A 24,769-nucleotide genomic window follows, 5' to 3' on the forward strand; every position below is an offset into this window, starting at 1 on the left:
AGAGAACCGCAGTGGTGTCGCGTGGTCGCTTTCTGCTTTTGCATTCGATACAATAAGTATTTTAATGTAACGGAAAAGAAGGTCACCCTATGCGGCGTCCGCCACTGCCCCGTTTTTCCCACCCTCTGTAGCCGTCAGTCAAGCTCCGAGTCTTGTTACCCCGCCCCAGGCCCCAGGCCCCGCCCCTTGCTCTCTTTCCGCCCCCATCCCCAACCCCCTTCAGCCGTCTAGCTCTCTAAAGGGTATTGGGGCACTGCCTTCGAGCCCCACCCTTGTCCTGTTTTCCACGCCCACCTCAGGCCCCGCCCCCTGCCCACTCTCCTAGTTGTCTTTGCCCGGGGTCGCTGTGCAAGCTTGTAGCTTCAGGAGATGAGGCTGGTAGTGAAGGCCGCTGCGTTGGCTGCAGGCGCTACAGGTGAATACCGGGCACCATCAGGGGCGCCGGGTGCGGGGCACGGGAGGCTGCGGGAGGCCAAGGCCTGGGTCTGAAGTGTTGGGCTCCTGGAGCTGCGCTCCTTTTAGCACGGGAGTTCCTTATTGTCCTTCTCTGTGCTCAAGGGTTGCCCTTGGCAAACATGGACCAGACAGGTAATCTGCCTAAGAACACAGGCAAGGCAGGACTTGCAATAAAGCTGGAGGAGACTCGAGTTATTAAATGCCTCCTCTAAGAGATAGGAGAAAAGGGCAAAGTGGCAAGTCCTGAAAGTCTCAGTCCAAGCCAGTTTTATACACGTACCACACTCAATTTTTTCATCTGACATGAGCAGGAAAGGAGCAAGCAGAAGGATTTGTAAGTTCCTTGAGTTCTTTCGACCTCCATCTCATTAATCAAGAAGCAGAATCTTGGTGACAAATGCCCAACTTTTCTGCCTGTCTCACTTTCTCTTCCATTTTCTTCCCTTTCTGCATGGTGGCAGTTACTGCCCTCCGTCTGAGATTTTCAACTTGAAAGAAAGTGTAAGGCAGTATCATTCCAGAGTTCCTGTTACATTTGCGACAAATCCATTAGCCTGGAAAGTTCTGTCTGCTCCTCTATTGAAACTAGTCATCTTTCAAAGTCTGCTCTCAAACTGAATTTGGTTTTTGTGGAACCCTCCAGCCTTTCCAGCCAATCACAAAATTCCCTGTCTGCCCTAACAAACAAGGCCCCAAGGCAAAATCATGAGCCACAAGCCAAAAAATAAAAAAAGCCAACCCCCCCAAAACAACATAACACCTTAGTACAACTGTGTGTATGTATGTTTATAAGAAAGAAAATATCGTAGTGAAAGCCAGAGCACAAAAGTGGAAATGATTTTCTTTTTTTTTTTTTTTCTCTCTTTTCTTTTTTTCAGAGCTGGGGACCGAACCAAGGGCCTTGCGCTTGCTAGGCAAGTGCTCTACCACTGAGCTAAATCCCCAACCCCTATGATTTTCTGATTAACAGTTAATGCTGAAGTTTTGCTAGCACTCCCTGTTGTCATAGTTTTCTATATGATCAAATAGATCAAATAGAAGCCACCTTCTTAGCTCACCCATCATACGTCGTTATTATCTACTATAGCAGAATCACCCATTTTCCCTTATCAAGCTCTCTCTTAGAAATTAGGCCCTGCTTGTCAGACATATTACTAATGGTATTAAACATTGAGAATCTGGGCTGAGACTAGCAGAGATGCTAGAGTGCTTTCCCAATGCACACAAAGCCTGGGTTCATTCCCACATGAACCAGCAGGGCGGCGCACACCTGTAATCTCAGCACTTGGGAAGTAGACACGGGATCAGAAAGTTCAGATCCATCCTCAGGCACAACCGCGTCTGAGGGCCACCCAAGATTCATGAGACGATCTCAGAGTAACATAAGATTCTTTTTAATTGAGAAGAAAGGGGCCGCAAAAGATTCTGGGTATAGTTTCATGGAGCAATACTGGTCAAGCATATGCAAGGCCGTAAGTTCGATTCCCAGCATGGAAGAAAAAGGAAAGGAAGAGCGCCGTAGAGGAATGAGCTGAAATAATAGTTTCTCAACATCAACTCTGATGTCTGACAGACCCGGGCTCAAGGCCCTGCTTTGCCGCTTAAAGTGATGTTGAGGAAAAGAACCTAGTCTCTAGAGGCCTAATTCCACATTATCCAACCCACAGGGTCACAGTAAAGATTAAATAACACAGGTATTCAGGGTGCCTGTATCATTATCTTTATTTTGTGGCCACGTAGACTAAAAGGCAAAGCCAGGCTATGGTACCGTGCCCCTCCCCCACCTTGGCATTTGTGCTTTTGCAATGTAGTTTGGAAGGACAATGGCTATGACAAGGTTTCATAATGATTGATGTGTAAGTATAGAGGTGAAGTAAAACCATAGGTCTGTACTAGGGAAAGGGTAGAATCCAACATGAGTCTTCCAATTCTGTCCTTTGCTGCTGCTGAATCGTAGTGGTTGGGAAAACATTGGGGGGGGGGTTTCTATAACTGAGGCATAGAGTAACTGAGCAGTGGGTAGGAGGAGCTAGCTGGTTTATAGATTGCTCAAAAGTAGATTTATTGTTTAGTCTCCATTTCTGTAGACTAGGAAAGGTCCCCGTGTGATAAAATGGTCATAAGTCATATATGTGAGTCACAACAGTTTTGTCGTGAGGCTGGAGACCAAACGCAAAGCTTTCTCATGCTAAGCAAGTGCTCTGTCGCTGAGCTATCCACCCTGTCAGAGCCGGAGGGTTATAAGCAGCAGCTTTTAACTCCAAAACTGTAATGTGTGTCCCTTTAGCAAAAAGCAAACACAGAGGTGAACTCCATCAACATGTCAGAAGTCAGAAAATACTTGAACACCTTCAGCCATTTCTAAAACCGTACCCCTCAGGATACATCTTCCAAAAGGAAAAGACCAGTTAGGGACTGGTGGGAAGTGCCTGGGATCTTAGAAGTTTGGGAGGTGGAGGTAAGAGGACATGTGGCCTGCCACTGGAGCGAGGTCCCAGGGTGACACCCTCAGAGAAAAATAGCAGTCCCTCTCCTCCCCGCTATCAGTCACCAATACTCGTCAGCCAGAGGAGGGACTTCATGCCCACCCACCTTGCTTTCCATGTTGGGATCTTGTCTGGATTGACTTCTTTGCAGGTCTTTTGTACGCTGTCCTGAGGAATTGACATGTGAGGCTGCACTGCCGTATTCTTTGTAGTCATCCACTGCTTCTGGCTTTTACACTCCCCCCACCCCCCACAGTAATCCCTGAGAAGGTGATGTGATATATATAATATATATGCTCTATGTAGGACTGAGCAGTACCTTTACTTTCTGTACCTTGATGACTTTCAAGTCTGTGTTAAACAACATCTACTTAAACAGAAGCTTCTCTGATGAGGGTTGAGAGGTGGACTAATGTATGGGTATAATAATAAGTCATTAAAAGTGACTTTAACACTAAGCCCATTTAGCAGACTAATAGTAGTAGGGCCTATGACCTATCTAGCCACAGTTTTATTCATTGATAATGGTGTCGGGTATGGGCTGAACTTATGGAGTGGCGCTTTAAACCCAATCAGAACGCTGTTGGTTACTCTCACGATATTTCCGCCCCTCTTGCATCAGTGGGCGTATCTTATCAAGGTGGTGAGTGTGCCTGCCAGAGTTCACACTTAGGTAAGATGTGAAGATTACCTTCCTCCTCCAGTGGTGTGCATAGCACCTTCCAGCGTATGAAAGATAGCCAGCACTGATGAAGCTCTCAGTGAAAACCAGCTTCAGTTTCCCATGCCCTGCGCCTTAAGTATGTGGTATAATCAGCAACAGGAGTTCTGGAGGGTAACTAGTAGCATTGGCAATAGCTCACAGTTTGGGGAATCTATGGTATTTATTGGGCCAACAGTTCCAAAAGGGACAATCCATTCTTGGCACTAGGCTTTTTTGTTTATTATCCTATGTATCAAGTAAATGCATCGTTGCCCCATCATAGGGCAATTCCAATTAAGTTATATCATATACATATATATATATATAATTATCATATATCTATAACATTTATAATTTCAATTATTATATATAATATATATGATATATATATAATATCACACACATATATATATCCTAGCATATAGAATTGGGAGAAAACTGGTTTATAGGTTGCTGAAAGACAGATTTATTGTTTAGTTTCCATTTCTAGATGATACGAAAAGAAGTTTCCCCACTAAAGAAACAGTCATGAGAAATATACATGAATAAGAGGTGCTTTGTTTTCTTGTGAGGCAGGAGATCTAAACCTAGAGCTTTGTGAATGCTAGGCAAGTGTTGTATCATTGAAGTATACACCACCATTAAGAAGTACGTGTGCGTGCGTGTGTGTGTGTGTGTGTGTGTGTGTGTGTGTGTGTGTGTGGTATGAACATACAATATGTACATGGAAGCTTCTGTAGTAGTGGGTTTCTATATGCTCTTTAGTGCTCATTACCTCTCTCCATGTTCCCTCCCACCCCAGTCACTTTAACCCTTCCTATGTCATTATTCCCCCTTTAGTGCTTTATGCTACCAGCTTCTGTCTCTTGTAGACATCTTTGCACTCCAAGTGTCTAACAGGTTTATTCATGGATAAGTGCACATTGTAGTTTATTTAAGCAAAGTCATTCTTCCTTATTGGAATAATAACAAATTCTGTAGGTCAGAGGACTGAGACTCTGTTATACCTTCTGAGATCGAGATTGGGCAGAGAAACCTAAAACTTTGTGACTTCCTAAGAGTCTGAATACAAATATCTCTGAAAAGTGAGCTTCAGGCTGGAGGATGGCCCAGTCAATAAAACATCTACAAGTGTGATCGACCTGAGTGCTGATCCCTAGCACACACGTGTAAAAAAAAGTCCGGCATGATCGCACACATAGGTCCTAGTTGTAGCACTGGGGAAGGAGTACAGGCAGCTCTCCAGAGCTCACCAGCCAGTCAAGCCCTGGGGTTCATTTAGAGACTTGTCTCAAAAGCAAATATATAAGGATAACATTGAGAACACCTAATTTCATCTTCTGGCCTTTGTGAATGCACACACACACACACACACACACACACACTTGGCTTGATGTATGCTAATCCATAATACACACACAGATATCAGAATATCACATTGTAAGTTTTCAGTGTACACGATTTATACTTGCCGATCATACCTCAATAAAACTGGCAGAGGAATCACATTATTTTAAACTTTTTATTTGCAGTTGCTCGGCCTACAAGATTTTATCCACAGACTCTTACTGCAGAGTCATACCTTTTCCTCCTTTTGATAAAGTTCACATTACTTTAAAAAAATACAACATTTATTAGATTCGTCATGCTGTACAGGTGTGTCACCTTGGTCATCCTGTAAGTGTTTTTATAACCCAAAAGGAAGCCCACATGTAGTAAACAGTCTCTCTCTGTCTCAGTTATATTTCTATTGCTATGAAATAGCACACCACAACCAAGGCAACTTATAGAAGGAAGACTTTATTGGGCCCTTTAGTTCCAGAGAGTGAGTCCATGACCATTATGATAAGGATACAATGGCTAGTGGCAGGCGGGGAAGCAGGCACTGTGCTGGAGCAGTAGCTTAGAGCTTGCTTACTTATCAGCAAGTATAGCAGAGAAAGATACTAGGAAGAGTGTAGACTTCTGAAACCTCAAGTCCACTCCCACTGGCGTAACTCCAACAAGATCACACCTCCTAACCATTCCCACACAGTTCTACCAACTGGGAAGCAAGCATTCAAATATGTGGGCCTATAGGAGCCATTCTCATTCAGACCCCCTCAATCCCCAGTCTCTTTTCCTTCCAGCCTTCTTCCCGTCTCTGTGCTGTGAACTTCGCGATGCTTGATATAAATGGCATCATACTGTGTATGTCCAGCTCTCCTCCTTTAGAGGTTCTTCCCTGTTGGAGCGTCAGTAAGGTTGAATGATAGACCGTGGTTTGTCTGTGGGAACATGGCTGCTGCGAACATCAGGGTATGCATTCTGTTTGAGTTTTACTGTGCAGGCCCATCTGTTTGTTTGTCTTGAGTACTTCGAAGTAAATATTGGGGGCTGTGATAATTCTGTGTTTAATTTTTGATTTGTGGAATTGCCGAACCCTTGCATGACAGCTACACCATTTCACCCTTTGTTCAACATTGTACAAGGTTTTCAGTTTCTCTTTTGCCCCTTGCTTTCTCGTTGGGTGTGAAGCAGTACATCTCACTGTGTATTCCACTTGCCTTCCCTGACAGTCACAGATGCTACTCACCGACACTGAGCGTTTGATGTACCTGTTGACTATTTTTGTATCCTATCCTTTCTGTTTGTCTGTCTACTTAGGTATCTGTCTGTCCATCCATTCCACCCACCCATCCGTCCGTCTGTCCGTCCGTCCGTCCGTCCATCCATCCATCCATCCATCCATCCATCCATCCATCCATCCATCCATCCATCTATCTATCTATCTATCTATCTATCTATCTATCTATCTATCTATCTATCTATCTATCTATTTGAGGCAAGGTCTTGCTATGTAGTTCTGGCAGGCCTGGAACTGCTATGTAGATCTGGCTGGCTGTGAACTCCTGAGTGTCGGAATTGAAGGTGTGCGCCTCATGCCATCCCTGTCTCCATTTTTAAGTAAACTCTGTCACTGAGTTTCCACTGGGGTCACGGTGACCTTTTACAACATTCCTAAAATACATGTTTTAAGGAACAGAGAAAGCCAATAAAGAGAAAATTTTCCCCCTCAAATTAGCCTTCTCATCTCTAGAGAATCCAGTTGTCACTTGTTTCTAGAGAAAAGATAGTGTCAAAAGCTTAGCAACTACAACATAAAGATACTGTTGTCCTTCTCCCATATTAAAGAAAGTTTGTTTCTATAAAATCAAAAGAATGAGGCATTCTGTGGAACCAAATGACAGAGAAGGAGCTACAGAGAGCTCCAGTAACTGCTGCTTGGGCTTCCTTTGGCATGCCAGAGTGTGTGTTGTCCTTAGAGCAGAATGTATGGGTTATTAAAGTGTGCTTTCACTTCACCATTCTGTCATTTGCTCCTTTGACATTTCTGTATGTTCCTATTTCAGTAGGACATCAGAGATGGGATGTGGACTCATTTTTTACCTTTCCCTATAGTTTCTTACTACACACACTATCTGGAAAGCTCACTGACATTGTCCATCTATATTGTTTTTTTTTTTTTTTTTTTTTGGTTCTTTTTTTCGGAGCTGGGGACCGAACCCAGGGCCTTGCGCTTCCTAGGTAAGCGCTCTACCACTGAGCTAAATCCCCAGCCCCCATCTATATTGTTTTAAAACCACTGTATTGAACCCATTGCGAACTAGTACCCTCAGGAGATGTGCACAGAAGGGGAGGAGAAGTTTGACTAAAGAAGTTGTTAGCCCATGTGCATTGTCCTCTTCTGCTGATCCTGGAAACCTGACGGGGTGACTCAGGACTAAAGAAAGGACAGACATACATACAGAAAAACTAGCATGGGGTAGGCTGTGCTCACTCTGATGGAGGACAGCAACACAACCTGGAAACTCAGCTTGTGTTTTTTTGTACAGACAGAAAGGGGTAGATGGGCGGTCTCTATAAGGGGTCAGATTGAGATTGCAGTCATCTGGGAGGAGGCAGCTGCTGTTGCTAGATTTGGCACACATTGGTCAATTGTTCCTAAACACACTCCTAGTTGGACCAGAGGAAGGCTTGGTCATCCCCCCGGGTCACCATTGGGGTCCTTGACATGGCTGTGCCCACGTCAACAAGACACATTTACTCAGAACTCCATTCCATCCACCACACATTTGTAATACTGTGCCCTCTTGAAGTAGGTTTATAAAAAATGTTCATGCTGTTCATTGGCAAGCCATCAGTGTATGTCCTCAGCTGACCCAATTCCCTGAGTAAGTATCCCAACTGGTGAGGTATTGAGAGGGAGGACCAGGGATGAGAAAATACAGAAGACAGGGATCTGGGGCCAGGAGGCCTTGCACAAGCTGATAACTTATGCCAAGGAAGCTTATGAAGAAGTACAAAATATTATGTACTATTTTTAGGTTGAGAACAGGCCATGGTGAGCAGAAAGTTCACCAAACAATATTGAGTAAGAGAACACTAATAACCACAACCCTTCAGAGGAGAAATTCAGGTTCCAGGACTGAAACGTGAACTCCATGGAGGTATTGAATCTGGTCCCAGAGCCAGATCCCATCAGTTCTGCCTCTGGACAAGGACATAGAACAAATATCCCTCTGTCCTTCTATAATGGCCTGTGTGAAGGCCTTGGGTTGGTGTGGCTCCCAGTACTGAGCAGTGAGAATTTGAGAATTCACTCTGTGCCCCCTCTAAGTGTTTGTGTGAGTTATGGTTTTGGCTCCATCTGTATACTCTTCACACTGAACCAGATAATTAAATAATTAGTTGATGGGCCTGCTATGTTTTGAAAACAGAATAGAAAACATCAGGGCATTTTTACATTGTAAAGATTGGATGTTCTCTTTGCAGGGATTGAGTTTTAATTGTACACTTCTATTTGTGTATCTTGGGTATTTATACACTTGGATTTTATGATAACATAGAGTGCACAGCACTGGACCACATTAACTGTTGATGAAGAGCACTTTTGGGTATTCTAGTAATTTTCACGCAAACCAAGATGTAGAAGGAGACCTTCTTAAGCTAAATCAAGTAGTGTATTTTTACAACTCAGTAACCTCATCGTATGTATACAGTTTTCATTCTGTCGAGTCTGGCTCTTAAAGTCTAGTGTTTAGGAAGTACAGAAGCAGAATGACAGGCATCTTCAGAATAACGCCAATCTTCTTCAGTTGCTGAAGGTCTTGGTCAGGTCTCAATTACTGTGACAAGCACCACAGCACAAAGCAACTTGAGGATAAAATGGCTTATTCTATCTTACCCTTCAGGTAATGGTCCATCACGGAGGAAACACAAGGCAGGAACTCTTGGCCTGCCTCTCATGGCTTGCTCAGCCTGCTTCCTTATAGCACCCAGGACCACTAGCTGGGGAATGGGAAAGCCCACAATAGGCTGGACTCTCCCACATCAGTCATTAACTAGGAAGATGGACCACATGTTTCCCCAAAAGCCCATCTGGTGAGAGCATTTTCTCAATTAAGGTTTCCACTTCCCAAATGACTCTACCATATGTCAGGTTGTCATAAAACCATCCAGCACACCGAAAAGGGTTTCTTCACCACCCGGAATAGTTCTGCTTCTATTCTGTCAAATTATATAAAGAAATAATGTAAAACCCTGGCTCGGAAGAAATCCCAACATGTTGCACACAACTTGATCTAGTTCTCCGCCAAAAGTTAGGTTTTTAAAAGCTGCATTAATAAACTGTACACAAAAGGTATGTGCCTTTTGTGAGCCCACTCCATGGCATGAAACAAACAAACAAAAAGTGTGCAGACTGAGAAGAAAACTTGCCCATCCTTCTCATTGTGTGTGTGTTGCTCACTGTCACACTCAGATTTACGTAAAACGCGAGCATCACTGAGTGTGCCTAGTATACCATTGCCACTACACGTTAGAATACACATAAATTACTATGAAAAGTGGCGTTCTTCGTTCCGAGTGAAAGCGAAGCTCAGAACTGGAGTTCTAAAATGTATTTTATTACTTTTAATTATGTGTGTGTTTGGATCTGGTTGTGGGTTTGTGTACTTGTGTAGGTGCCCTTGGAGGTCAGAGGCATCGGATCCTCCTGGAGCTGGCATCCCAGGTAGTTATTAACTGCTCAACAGTTGACACTGAACTTAGGTCTACCAGAGCAGCGAGTGCACTCTAACCTCCAAATTAGCGTTAGATTGTAATTCTAGACAAATAACCGCCCCTCCAACTGCAGTTTAAACCCGAAGCCTCATGCTTAATAGGTAACCACTCTACCATTCAGCCCTCTGAGTAGTCTCAGCCCTCTTTATTTTTAATTTTGAGATAGTCTCACTAATCTGCCCCTGCTGGCCTTGAACTCACTCTGCAGCTTACTCAAGCTTTGAACTTCCACCCCCTCCTGCCGTTACTTCCAGAGTAGCTGGGATTATAGATCTATGCCCCAGGCCTGGGTGACTGCATGGCTTTTTAATTCTTGGAAGAGGAGGGTGAGTTGTTTTCACACAAGTTTTTCCAATTAACATCAAATAAAAAGTGTAGATAACGTAAAGAATGGGTTTTACAGCCCTTTGATTAGTTTTTAAAATTATATTCAGAAGGACATTAATTCTCAAAAGAGAGCTATCCGTCGCTGTTTGGTTTTCCAGGGCTTTTCTCCAGAGTCCAGACTCCAGTTGCAGCAGGGAGAAGTTTTTCCACATCACCGTCCCAGCATCAAGCATCCAGTCCTGTGTGGAAGCTGGGTCGACTCAATCATGTGGCCATAGCAGTACCAGATTTGGAAAAGGCCTCGTCATTTTACAGGGATGTTCTAGGGGCCCAGGTGAGTGAGGCGGTCCCTCTTCCGGAACATGGAGTATCTGTGGTTTTTGTCAACCTGGGAAATACGAAGATGGAACTGCTTCATCCACTGGGGAGTGATAGTCCGATCGCAGGCTTCCTGCAGAAGAACAAGGCTGGAGGAATGCATCACGTCTGCATCGAGGTAGCCTGCCATCTTAATGTCTGCTCTTTGAAATCTCTCACGCACACATGCTCTTTGTGCTGTTGAAGATTATATTTGACCAGAATCTTTTATTGCATTTTTAAAGGAACAGTACTGTTATTACACACACACACACACACACACACACACACACACACACACACACACACACACACACACACCACTCATTCTCTTTCCTTTTAGGAAACTATAACAATAATATTGATGAGTTTTGAGGACAACTAGATCCAGTAGATTTAAAACAGGCCACCGAAGTGGTTGTAGGGATTGAATGTGGCCTCTCTTGTGGCTATTCTTATAGGAATATAAGTGCTTTTTCACCGTCACTGTGAGGCAATTAGGCAACATGGAGAAAGCTTGCTAAATAGGAATTTCATTAACTTGGCAAGGTTTTGGTTGCAGAGCCAGGGATTGAACTGAGAGCCTCATGTAGGCTAAGACTGTGCTAGACCCTGAGCTACATCCCAGCCAAAGTGTACTTATAATTCTGTGCTACCCTTAAAAAGCCGAATACCTTATTGCTTATCATAAAACAAAATCATTTTTAGTTACTGATTTTTTTTCCTTTTTTTTTTTTTATTAACTTGAGTATTTCTTATATACATTTCGAGTGTTATTCCCTTTCCCGGTTTCCGGGCAAACATCCCCCTCCCCCCTCCCCTTCCTTATGGGTGTTCCCCTCCCAACCCTCCCCCCATTGCCGCCCTCCCCCCACCAGTCTAGTTCACTGGGGGTTCAGTCTTAGCAGGACCCAGGGCTTCCCCTTCCACTGGTGCTCTTACTAGGATATTCATTGCTACCTATGTGGTCAGAGTCCAGGGTCAGTCCATGTATAGTCTTTGGGTAGTGGCTTAGTCCCTGGAAGCTCTGGTTGCTTGGCATTGTTGTACATATGGGGTCTCGAGCCCCTTCAAGCTCTTCCAGTTCTTTCTCTGATTCCTTCAACGGGGGTCCTATTCTCAGTTCAGTGGTTTGCTGCTGGTATTCGCCTCTGTATTTGCTGTATTCTGGCTGTGTCTCTCAGGAGCGATCTACATCCGGCTCCTGTCGGTCTGCACTTCTTTGCTTTATCCATCTTGTCTAATTGGGTGGCTGTATATGTATGGGCCACATGTGGGGCAGTGATTTTTTTTTTAAAACGACCGCACTCCCAACACCATGCCGTGCATGTGGAAGTCAGAGGACAGCTTTCACGAGTCAGCTCTCTGCTTCCGTCGTGTGCGCTCTGGGATTCAAACTCAGGTCATCAGGACTAGTGACAAGCACATTGACTCACTGCACCGTCTCTCCAAGCCCTGAATTTTATTATCTCCTAAACTACACTTTGCCAACAGTGTCTGAGAAAACACGAAGAGATGTTTGAACAAAGCATTCTCATTAAAGAATAGTTATCTGTAGATGGGTCGTGTTTGGATAGTTGACTGTTAGGCTAACCAGAGATGCCGATTAGGTTTTAGTTTAAAATAATTTGATAGGACAATTCATTGGCTGAACATAATCAGAAAGTTAATGGTAAAAACCCCAGTCCTAGTGCAGAGGAGGGCTAGGTTGACTAGAATGAAGTCAAGGATGTATTCATACATGAGTGTCTATGTTCTGCCAAGTACCTGGAATTCAGCAAAGTAAATATCATGTCCCCAGTGAAGAGGGGGTATTTGAACAGTCAAGAGGACTGTGCTATAATATGGGAATTAAGATGTGTGTCTTCTCAGTAATGCAAGTGAGTTGAAGGTGATTGCTCAGGTCAAGGAGCTAGATGGTATCACGGGGCATTGCTATGTGACTGAAGGAATTCCCCAGAGGCTAGGAGGACAGAGCTGCTGCTGCAGAGGGACTAGCATGGGGAAAAGGCTGAGAGCCTTCCTAAGAGCTCGCAAATACATGACATAGCCTTTGGCATATATGAAGTACTTATGCACATCACTTTCTTTCCCTCTCATAGTTGCTCTGTTAGGATGCTGCTGACCCATATGATGGGTGCAAAAACCAAGACTTGGTTAACGTGCTGACAGTGACATTAGACGTACAGGGCAGGGCTCGGGTTCAAACCCAGATTTGTTCTATTTCCGGAATGTGGTCTTAGCCATGAGGCCAGATGCCTTCATTGTGTGATCAGACCTTAAAAGCTGAGGTTGGGGAAGCTATCTACATGAGACCAGAGACTACACAGGCCTGATGCCTACCATTTCGTTCATTCTTGGGAGATTACTTTGGCTGTACATTTTGTCAGTAGATGGTGGAACCCCCCAGGATGAAAAGCTGGACCATCTGCCTTTGAGTCTACTCGACTTTCTCCTACACTGTGTGGTCTACGCTCCACATCAAGGGAGCTCATGTCATCAAAGGAGGCCAGCTGTGAGTCAGAAGTTCAGCAGAGTAAAGTGGGAGTCCAGTAAAGTAGCAGCAGATTCACAAGTGGAGATTGGAAGAGGGGAATAGAAATGTTATGAGCGTAAAATGGAGGTAGGTGACAGCGTAGAAAGTGCTCAGTCACGACTACAGTCGGACACTCGTCCGCTGACCTGAACTTAATCCAGTGGTCTGTTTGGCCACAAGAGAAACTGGGATAAGTAGTCTATGTCTAGGCAGCTCCATGTGCTGCTGGAAGAAGAAAGGCTTCTGGAAGGAAGATGGAGAGCATCCATCTGGGGCAGACTTGGCTGTCAATCTCTGCAATATTTATTTATGTCTCTGCTCTTATTTATTTATTTTTTAGGATTTATTTTATGTGTATAGGTGTTTTGCCTGCATGTATGTCTGTGCACTACATGCATGCATGCTTGCAGTGCCTGTGGAGGCCAGAAGAGGGCATAAGATCCCTTGTGACTGGGGTTGTTATAGCCATAGTTGTGAACCACAACACGAGTGCTGAGAACTGAGCTCCAGGACTCTGGGAGAGCAGCAACCACTGAGTCCTCTCTCTCTCCAGCCCCAACTTGGCAGTTTTAGAAAAGAGGTATTGCAAAGACAGCCTCCCCTTCTTTCTGAATAGACAGAAAGGTGAAGACGTTGAAGGGTTGTTATTTATGTCTCTCGGAGCTGTGGCATTCTCAGATTGTGGTGTCGCAAGGCGGAAGGCGCTTGGTTCCTTAGAGAATGCCAAGCAAAAGTTCTTGCCTTTCCTTGAACAAAAAGCATATTTGCGAGTGTAAATGTTGAGATTTCACTCAGTGTATCATAGAACTATAGCCAGTCTACTCTGGCTGAAGACTTAGGTCTTGAGCTGTCTTCTAAATAAAAATGTGATAATGTCCATTCAGAGAGAGCCTCCTCTGTGGTCACTGGTCCAGTTCCCCCGGCCATGGTGTGGAGTGGAATGGGCAGTACTTGGCTTGCCCAGGAGGATGAGTCAGGGAGCTGGAGCTCTGTGGCACAGTTCCTGCTCAAAGTTTCTCATGTGACACACGTGCTGTCCCAGACGCCTCACTCTTGTGACTAGTAGTGAGGGCACTCTTACGTCTTGGAGCTCAGCTGAACTTTTTTTAATAGGAGGGCCTACTGGAGACCTCTTTGGCTTGGCAGGCTAAGCATAGTCCTGAGGATAGCTGGATTTCTTTCTTTCTGAGTATATATATGTCTATCTGCACAAAACCAGGGATGACTTTGTGGTCCCTTCTGATGGAGCCTTCTGCCATTGCCTGCTGGTTTAAAGCAGGCCTTTTTTGAGACCAAGCCCTAGATCCTGACTATTATTTTTTTCTAAAGTATGTATAAGTGTTTTGCCTACATGTGTATATATGTACCCGGTATCAAAAGAGGACAGAAGAAGGCATAGAGGGCACCGAATCCCCTGTAACTTTAATTACAGATGATTGTGGGCTGCCATGTGGGTGCTGGGAATGGAATTTCTGGAAGAGTAGCCAAATGTTAACTGCTTAGTCATCTCGCTAGCTCCCAGATCCTGACTCTTAATGGGAAGAGCCATGTTTTCAAAGAGCTATAACCATGAATGTGTTCTGAGGGAAAGGACAATGTGGAAAAAATTTTCAAAGCTCTAAAATGATTTGAATTTCAAATTACCAGAAAAGAGGAAGTTGGGAGCAGCAGTATTCACATACGCACGAAGCAGATACATAGATGACTAGCCCTCGTGAACGTGAGGAGATTCAAGAGGATTGAAACTCGATAAGGTAGAAGGTTCATAAGCACCACATCACGTGTTTTCCCTCAACTTTCTTTAGCATTTTGGTCATATACACCTTAAGACATATGTGTCTTTTTTATTACATGACTTTTCTGGGGAGACATGAAAGAAATTTCTGTCTTTCAAGGGCTTCAACAGCCCAAAGAATAACACCCAATCCCACCTTGATGAGTAGAATGGGTTTAATTAGGGTTCACTTACCAGGTGGCGGACGGCTAAGGAGAAAGCATCTAATTGCAAAATTGCCAGTACCCTGTCTACCAAACCCTTATTTTATAATAATTGTTCTACAGCAGAACCGATGCCAGAGACTTAGAGCACTTAGTATTAAAGCAGTAGAAGTGACTGTGGGCTTAGATAACAAGACACAAGCAAACACAGAGCCAGCAAAGTTAGACTTACACGCAGTCTGTTCTTGCTCTTACTGGGGCTTCTGTTGGCCTCAGAAATCATTGTCCCATGGACGATGCCTTTGTTTTTCTGCGGTCTGGATTATAGACAGATTAATGCAGCTGGCCATAAAATGGAGTCATTCTGGGTGGGATGTGAAGAGCTACACTTCTGTAGGTGTTCATAGTTCTCTAGTGTACTATGCCTTTTGCCATTTCTTTCATAATACCATCCTTTCTTTTGTTATCATCAGCCCACTCACTGGAGAATTGGATTTCTTCTGTTTAGTGTCAGATATGTTCCTTCTCACTGGGACTTCATTTGAAACCTCTGATTGTGTAGTGTCTGATGTGGGCACACTTTATGGCTCTGGAAGTGTGTGCAGTCAACATCTATTGATTGTAACGTGTCCAGGCTCTGTTACCATGTGACACAGCTTGAACAGATGAGACACAGCTCTGTACAGTGAGTGGAAGCCATACATACTGAGAGGTCCACACAGGATTGGTTCCTGAAATCTCTGCGGTTTGAGGAAGAGCAGTGACAGATTTGTGTGTGTGTGTGTGTGTGTGTGTGTGTGTGTGTGTGTGTGTGTGTGTATTTAGGGAGGGTTTTGGTTACCAGGGAGGCTCAGGGCTAGTCATATGTAGTGCAGATCATTGCAGGAGGATGTGGAGATTAGCATAGGGAGCAAAACACCAAGTGGTATGAAATGTGTGACCTCATGTGAGTTGGCATAGTATGGAGCACCTGAGTGTGTGTTAGCCATGGGGGTAGATTCATTGGGCAGATATTGGGAAGAAACAAACTGGATAAGGAGAGTCTACACTATCAGAGAGAGAGAGAGAGACATGCTTCCATGCAGGGGAGATGTATAGTAGCATGATGAGTGGCAACTACAAGGGAGGAACACAGCCACATACATGCTGGAGCAGTTCGGTATAGACATTGCTGGGGAAGGGAGCCTGGTAGCCTCAAAGGGGTTGGTTAACCAGGTGAGTGGCAGTAATGGGGACCAGATGTTTATTCAGGAAGAATATTAGGTTTGATTTAAAGGTTGTCTTACTTGTAGATTGATGAGAAAAAGTATATAAGAAAACTATTACTTTTGTTAGATAGGTAAATGCTTAAAATATGCAGCACCAGTTATACTTTTGATGTTGGCATGGTCACATAATAGATGGGCTGTTTTCCTATTTATGTATTGTGTTTAACAGAATTTTTCATTGAACCATCTATGCCTTATGAAAGTTATGGGATTTTAATGTAAAAGGGTAGCAAGATAACTTATCCCCTTCATCCTGAGAATGTTCTTCAACCAATGAGAGAAAAAGTCTACTTTCAAAAATTCTAGAAAAAAGCTTAGTATGCATGACACACAAGCTCGAGGACATGAACCTGACCCCCAGCTCCTTGTAAAGCCAGTGTGGTGGCCCTTGTTTACAGTCCCGATACTGAGCAGAGACAGGGGTGTCCCTGGGATTCACTGGTCTGCTAGCCTAGACTTATCTGAGAACTCCAGGGCCATGAGAAACCCTGCCTCAAAAAGAGGTAGAGAGTGATTGAAGAAGACATTGACCTCTGACCTGCATATGGCCACACGGATAATAATGTCGGTCTAGTCCAGTGGTGTCACACACCTGTTTTCCCATCCACACTAGATGCTAAGGTAGGAGCGTCGCTTAACCCTACCCGCTCAAGGATAGTGCAACATGGCGAAATAACTTTTTAAAAGTCTGTTTTCTTTTTGGCAATAACCTTCCTCAGGAAATCCTTCCGCAATAGGTTTGTGTCACAGTCTCCTAGATGTGGAGATTTCATGGGACGGAAACATTTACAGCGAATGGTGCAAAGCAGACAAACAGGTGGACAGTTTGGTGAGGGTTCACTTCATACCAACATTGTTCTATCAGTGTATTTTATTACAGAAAGAGATGAAAGGGCAGTATGCCATCATCCCTCAAGAGCATAACCCCACCGAGCCAACTTCCTCCCATACGGTCCCACTTCCTACAGGTTCCGCTGCCTCCTATGTGCTGGAGATCAGGCTTCTGGGGGAAGAGCAAAACTGTAGCACCTGTCCTTAAATAGAGGCATAAAGAGTGTTTCGCTGTCAACCGGTGGACTCAGCGTTTGGGAAACGCTGCACAGAGCCTCTACCAGGCTTTACGGCAAATAAGGAAGCTCAAGTAACGGGCGTCATCTGAAGTGGTCCTAGGAATACACAGGAAGCCTCTGCAGAAACGATGTTTAAAAGATTGATTATTCTAGGGGCCTGCGGAGGCCAGAAGGGGATACTGGGTCTCATGGAGCTGGATTTCCAGGTGGTGCTAAGCCACCCAGCATGGGTGCTGGGAACCGAACTCTGGGAACAGAGCTTGGGTGTAGAAAAGCAGTTTGCTCTCTTAACTGCTGAGCACTCAGTCCCGCCCTAGTCAGAATAATGTTATATTTGTGCATTTCACTTAGATCTAGCCTTTAGGGTAGGATTGAAACATAAATGTTTAATCCAGACTTCCCACTTTGCTCTAATAGATTTAAATCAGGTTGAAGATCGAATTCATTTATTATTGAGAGCAATTAGCAAAATTATATTTTTATGTAAAACGAAGTTTCTTGTTAAATCGATCAAACTAACATGAACTATTAAAAGTGGCACATTGTTACTTGTTCATACAATTTTGCTTGTTTGTCAGACCGAGACTTATGCGCCTTAAGGGTCCTAGGTAAAGAAAATACCATTGCTGTTTAATTTTTTTAGATTTATTTTATGAGTGTTTACTGGCATGTTTGTACGTGTACGACTTGCCTGCCTGGTACCACAGAGGTCAGAAGAGGGTATTAGATCCCCTTGGAACTGGAGTTACTAATGGTTGTGAACCAAAACCAGGTCCTATGCTAGAACAAGTGCTCTAACCACTGAGCCTTCTCTCCAACCCCACACTGTCATTTTTAAGTGTGACCACTGAGCACTTAAGGCGATGAAAACTTACCTGAATATTTTGAATCCTAATTATGATAACCCAAACTTTTTTTTTTTTTTTTGGAGCTGGGGACTGAACCCAGGGCCTTGCACTTGCCAGGCAAGCGCTCTACCACTGAGCTAAATCCCCAACCCCATAACCCAAACATTTTAAAGCATTGATGATGGTCATTCTTAACTCAGCACCAAATGGGAAAAATCAACCTCCGCTCCATACTCACATTAACACACTCAGTTGCTGGTAAGAAGCTAACGTGGGGATCAGATAGCCCAGGTTTATTGTACTGATGCGCAGGACCCCAGGGAGCTAACTGATCTGCAAGTGCTTTCAGGGCAGCAAAGACGCTTTTAAAAATGCATTGCTATTGACCATATTTTTTTTATTACTTACGGGGCAAGAATTCGTTTCCCAAAGCAAGTTTGTTTCGTTGTTGTTTTGTTTACATTTCTTACATAGCTACTACAAGTACTTTCAATTAGAAAATGAAAAACAGTTTTATTTTATTCTTTTTGTTGGAGTCCAGGAGTCACCCCACAAATCACAGGGATACAGATCTCAGTGAGACAGGGATAGTTTATCAAACATACACCTAAAGACTGATTGACCAGGGCAACAGTTCAAAGCTGGTCTCTGGACATTTCTCAGGGCCAGCTTATAAAGGCTAAAACCACAAAAACCACAATGAGCTCAAACGCAAGTGCTGGAAGTGCTGCCCAGTGGTTGGCCCTGACTCAAGCCATTTTAGACATACGTAACAGTTCATGTTGACCTTTAATTTGATGGGTCCTATGTGACACTTATAGTTGTAGGATTTCTTAATATTAACAAACCTCATAACATTCAGAATATAACAGGGTATGAGGTCAGCATGACCCTGCTCTGAATTAAGTTATTTTTTTGTGTGTGTGTGTCAATGACCGGCAGACATGTTACAGCCACAATATGAAATAGCTAGCAGGCGTGGAACAAAAGGCCTCAACACTTTTGTAATTGTCAAACATAAATCCATAGTATTCATAAAGAATTGTACATTTGGAGCTAGAGCAGTGGTTCTAAACCTGTAGTCATAACCCCTACAGAGGCGTCGAATGACCATTCACCAGGGTCACCTAAGACCATGGGAAAACACAGGTATTTACATCATAATTCATAAAAGTAGTAAAATTACAGTTTTGAAGTACCAATAAAAATAATTGTATAGTTGGGGTTACCATAAAATGATAAACTCTATTAAAGAGTTGCAACACTAAGAAGCTTGAGAACTCCTGGTCTAGAGAGATGCTTCAGTGGTTAATAGTATTTGCTGCTCTTACAGAAGACTTGAGTTTGGTTGTCAGAACCATTTACAATCTCCTGTAAATCCACTCCAGAAGACCTGCAGGCACATGCACGCCCATGCGCATACTACACTCAGACATATAATTAAATACAAATTAATATAAAAAATAATTGAAAATTTCACAGCAACGTAATAGAAAGACAGAATATATTAAGATTTCTTAATATATTCTGGTCCAATATTAAGATTTCTTTTAAATGTAACTGTTATATTTTAGAAGTGTTCGCTAGTGTGCTGGCTATGTTTTCGTCAACTAGAGTCACCTGAGAGGAAGAAACCTCAACTGAGGAAACGCCTCCCTAAGATCAACCTGAAGGCAAACCTTTGGAGTATTTCTTAGTTAACAATTGATGTGTGAGGACCTAGAGCATTGTGAATGGTGCCACAACTAGGCAGGTAGTCCCAAGGTGTTTAAGAAAATGACCCAAACCCTCAAGAATAGGAGTCCCAGTGAGTGAGGTGTTAAGGATATAAATAAATAAGAAGACAAAAGCAAACCTGGGAGGAGGAAGTCTTGTATAAATGGCCAAGGTCAGCAGAAAGATGAATCGGACACTGAACTACTGTTCCCTTTGTCCTTTCATCAGAGCGTCTAGAAAGACTTGGATTGGTCTCAACCAGAAAACAAGTCAGGAGGAGCAAGCTAGTAAGCAGTGTTCCTGTCCTGACTTCCTCAGCGATAGAGTGTGATCTGTGAGCTGTAAGAGGAGATAGACCCTTTCTTCCCCAAGCAGCTTTTGGTCATGATATTTTATCTCAACGAACGAAAGCTAACTAAAGCATTTAGTTTAGGATTACGCCCTGGATTATGGGCAATTAACTAACACACTAGGTTACAACATCTAAACTGTAGATATTTGTGCTAGGGTAGAATGTTCTATAAATTTTGTCATAGTTTGAATAGAAGTTATCAAAAGGCATTATACTTAACATTATAATATTTCAACATAGGAAGTAGGAAAATAATGAACCCCTAAATTCTTACCACCCAGATCTAACAGTTATTAAGATCTCATCACGTCTTGTTTCTTTGTTAAACCATCACAAAGTAATTTTCCATTGTGCCATTTCGCCTTTAACTATCAAACAGGCGCTCATTAGATGACATTACGGCAATCAGAATTGAAGGCAGCTCTCTGAAATGAGCATCTATCTACAGTCTATAAGTCAAACTAGAAAGTCGAGCTATAGATGTCATTTTACAGTTGACTTCTCTAGGCAGTATTGAACAAGATTCAGTCATTACACATGGAACTGATTTCTTCACATTGTTTGTGTTAAGGAACTTCCTAATGTGAGTGCGATACGTTTGTTAGGCTAAATGAACCCAAGTTCAGCCACTATTAGTGAAGTCTTGATTTGGTCCAGACTTTCATACTTTTATCCAGAGCCTTTTTCGCTTTTGTTTTTGTTTATTCAAAACAGGGTTTCTCTATGTAGCCTTGGCTGTCCTGGAACTCACTCCGAGGACCAGGCTGGCCTTGAACTCACAGAGATCCACCTACTTCTGCCTCCCGAGTACTAGGATGAAAGGTGTATGCCACCATGCCCGGCTTCAGAGTACTTTTTGTTTTTATTGTTCCAGAGTCTCATATTAAATTTAGCTGCCACGTCCCCTTGGACTCCTCCTGTCCATGACATTTTCTCAGACTTTGCTTGTTGGCGGTGGCCTTGACACAGAAAAGCTTTTAAACTGTCTGTCATTGAGAGGAACCTGCTCTTTTCCTCCTGGTTGGACTGAGATTGTTGATTTGGAAAGATGAATGTTATTCTCACTGCCTCACATCAATAAATAGGACACAGTCAACAAGACACTGTTAATGTCATTTTTGACATTAACCTTGCCCATCTACCTGAGAAGTCAGTCTATTTTTACCACTGTAAAGTAGCCATTCTTTTTTACCCACCACATTCTCTCTTTGGAAAGTAGCCATCATGCAAAGTCCTACTTAATAAGTAGAAAGTTGCATCAACCTCAACTTATGGCTATAGCTTCAGCTCTTAGGACTACTTAAATATATGTGGGTTGACATACCACACCATTTTTAAAAAACAGTTTCCATTACCTGAGGTTGGAGAGGTCGTTTTGCCAAGAGTACTAATTGCTCTTCTGTTGGACTCTGTTTCTATTCCACATCTCAGCTCACAACTGTTTCTGGGTGTGCTTGTTTCTGTGTAAGTGTTATTGATTCCACATGGATATATGTCTTAGTTAGGCTTGTACTGCTGTGAACAGACAGACACCATGACCAAGGCAACTCTTATAAGAATGACATTTAATTGGGGCTGGCTTACAGATTCAGAGGTTCGGTCCATTATCATCAAAGGGGGAGCATGGCAGCATCCAGGCAGGCATGGTGCAGGAGGAGCTGAGAGTTCTACATCTTCCTCTGAAGGCCAATAAATGACTGGCTCCCACATGGTTAGGAGGAGGGTCTCATTGCCCACCCCCACAATGACAAACTTCCTCCAATGAGACCACACTTCCTAATAGTGCCACTCCCTTGGACAAGCATATTCGAACCACCATACTGTATTTCTGTATGTAACCCTGCAGAATACATGAGTTGTCATTCAAAATTGCATAAACTCTCCCTGGCACCTGCAGCTTGATCCAGTCTCATGTGAAGCTCCTGCTGTCCCCATCACTTGTCTGATCCTCCTTTCCTACACTGCAAATAAACATAAGTCATATGGAGAGCAGCACTTTGATAACAGCTTTGTCATTTATAGTTTTAATCACAAAGGTCATAACCAGGTAGGAGTTCTGTGGAGGGTGGGGTCAGAAAATCATATTTGCTGAGTACCTACTATGTGCAGACTGCCAAGACCCTATTGGTCATCTCATTTTAATCTCTAATCAATTCACATAGTAGATGTTTGTTCTAGTAGATTTCCTTCACTGTGAGAAATAGCAGAGACAATGAACTTAGAAAGATGAAAGGTTTATTCTGACTCACTGACTTGAGGTCCTCATCTATGACTTATTGTCCTCCTTTCTTAGGATAAGCACACCATGGCAGGAGCAAAGAACACCAGGAAGGGGGCCAACTGTTGCCCCACTGTCTTCTTCAAAGGCATAGCTATAATGGCCAGAGACCTCCCTCTAAGGCCTGCTTACTAAAGACTCACTATCGTCCAACAGCACCAACCTGGGGAGTAAGTGTTTACTAAGGAATCTTTGGGGAACTTAAGATCCATACTTAACAACCTCCTCTTTTTTTCATTATAGATAAGAAACCCAACTCCCTCAGAAAAATTTTTCTTTGTTCAATATTAAAAGAAATCCATGAAGTATAATATATGAAATATAGGTTCCAGAAAGGAACATCCACCAATATAAAAATTACCTTATGTTGCAATTTTCATATTTTTTCCACTGAAAAAATTAGGCTTATTTTTGTTTTTTGGGTTTTTTGTTTGTTTGTTTGTTTGTTTGTTGTTGTTGTTGTTGTTGTTTGCTCTCTCTCTCTCTCTCTCTCTCTCTCTCTCTCTCTCTCTCTCTCGGTGCTGAGGATGGAACTCAGAGCTGGCTCCCTTTCCTCTAGGCAAGTGCTTCATATCTGAGCTTCCCTACCCCAGCACGTGTGATGATTTAAGAATAGTCCAGTCCAAAGGCAGAGGAAGCAGATGGCACGAGCTCAAGCCATACAGTAGCATTTGGTATTTTGTGATCTCAGATATATTTTTCTCCTTTTTCCAGGTGGACAACATAAATGCAGCTGTGATGGATCTGAAGAAACAGAAGATCCGCAGTCTGAGTGATGAGGCCAAAATAGGGGCACATGGGAAACCCGTGATTTTCCTCCATCCCAAAGACTGTGGTGGGGTCCTTGTAGAACTGGAGCAAGCATGATTTATAATTGTGATAAACTTAATTAATCAACCCAAGTAACCCTTAACAATATTATCAGATGTATTAGGCTACTATTTCTACTACTTTAAAACTTTAATTGCAGAAAGATTAAAATATATACACATGTATATACGTACATGTATTTGTTATTGAAATTGGATGAAATCTTAATTACCAAGTACTTGGCATTGTTAAAATCATATTCATAGGCACTGAATCCAACCTCTCCACTCAAACAGATCTCCCACATACTTCTCCAGAGTCTAGTCCAGTGAGTCTCCCTGTTCTTCTCCATTCATACCTTCTCCCCAACCCACCAGATCCAGCCCAGGTCCCGTAATGAGTTTCTCAACTTAGTCAGGTCTCTTCTGCCTGCCCTGCAACTGATTTCTAGGCTTTTGCTTTGATGGTCCTGCCTATGTTCCAACTCACAGGCCCCTCCCATACCACATCCAACCTTTGTACCCAGCCATATCTATCTCCACACCCCTAGCTTGGATGAGGAGGAACATCCCATAAATCACTCCAGTCCCTTTGGTCCACCTGAATTATTCCACCCAATCCACCTCCAATAACTATGAAAACCCTTCCCCCCAACATCCTCTTATCTGCCCCAACCTGCTCTATCCATATCAGATTTACAAGTAGCCAAAGAAACCCACGTGTCCAAATCCCATTGCAGAAATACCAACAGTATGAAAGATCCAGCCAATATCCTTTCTCCATAACCTGCTGGCCCTGTAGAAATGTGCAGCAATGAGAATTTCCTAGATGAACTATAGGATACACAGTGGTTAAGAGCACTGACGGTTCTTCCTGAGGTCCCGAGTTCAATTCCTAGCAACCACATGATGGCTCACAACCATCTGTAATGAGATCTGCTGCCCTCTTCTGGTGTGTCTGAAGAAAGCAACAGTGTACTCATATACATAAAATAAATAAATCTTAAAACAAAAAAGAACAACAACTACAAACTTTATCAAATAATTTAAGGAGTTTAAAAAGATACAAATTTAAAAGAGAAAGAACTTTAGGAGAATAAAAACCTGAGTGACGCCCAAGAAAATACTAATGCAAGGCTGATGGACAGGCAAGAGCAATCCAGGACTTGAGAATGGAATTCAATAAGGAAACAGAATCATTGACAAGGACTCAAGCGGAAATGAAGATGGAATTGAAACACCCAATAACTTAATTTTAACTAAAAAAAATCTAAAGAAAAGCCATACGTGTCAAGTGAATCAAGCAAAAGGCAGAGTATCAGTACTTGAAAATAAAGTAGAAGATTAAGCCCAAATAAGCAAGGAATATGCGTACTTCACAAAACCAACCATCCAAAAACAAAAGAGAAGGAGAACACAGGAATGGGACACCATGAAAATCCAAACCTTTGAATTATAGACATAGACAAGAGAGAATAATCCCAAGTCAATGGCGTAGACCATATCTTCACCAAGATCAT

At 43.0% G+C, this 24,769-nt stretch overlaps 1 protein-coding gene across 3 annotated transcripts; it reads left to right on the forward strand.

The window, feature by feature from the left end:
* Positions 1–197: 197 nt before the first annotated feature.
* Mcee (methylmalonyl CoA epimerase) lies at positions 198–23,438 on the forward strand. 3 transcript variants are annotated; one of them, XM_039108802.2, is made up of 4 exons: positions 198–415; positions 10,236–10,573; positions 22,456–22,610; positions 23,155–23,356. In XM_039108802.2, exons 1-3 carry the CDS (start codon positions 370–372, stop codon positions 22,573–22,575), a joined length of 504 nt encoding a protein of 167 aa, XP_038964730.1. In that variant the 5' UTR covers positions 198–369; the 3' UTR covers positions 22,576–22,610; positions 23,155–23,356. The 3 variants fall into 3 exon arrangements, with proteins under 3 accessions (XP_038964730.1, XP_038964737.1, NP_001099811.1); XM_039108809.2 differs by lacking the exon at positions 22,456–22,610 and having other exon boundaries at positions 211–415; positions 10,236–10,411; positions 23,155–23,435; NM_001106341.1 differs by lacking the exon at positions 22,456–22,610 and having other exon boundaries at positions 240–415; positions 23,155–23,438.
* The last annotated feature ends 1,331 nt before the right edge of the window (positions 23,439–24,769 follow it).

Source organism: Rattus norvegicus, chromosome 1 (genome assembly GCF_036323735.1).
Source record: "Rattus norvegicus strain BN/NHsdMcwi chromosome 1, GRCr8, whole genome shotgun sequence".
NCBI lineage: Eukaryota > Metazoa > Chordata > Mammalia > Rodentia > Muridae > Rattus > Rattus norvegicus.

Bases quoted from the DNA above. Each gene is read 5' to 3' on its own strand.
- Mcee (NM_001106341.1), top strand. From the start codon at position 370: ATGAGGCTGGTAGTGAAGGCCGCTGCGTTGGCTGCAGGCGCTACAG. The intron at 416-10,235 runs GTGAATACCGGG...TTGGTTTTCCAG, and splicing joins GTTGGCTGCAGGCGCTACAG to GGCTTTTCTCCAGAGTCCAG. The intron at 10,574-23,154 runs GTAGCCTGCCAT...TCCTTTTTCCAG, and splicing joins TGCATCACGTCTGCATCGAG to GTGGACAACATAAATGCAGC.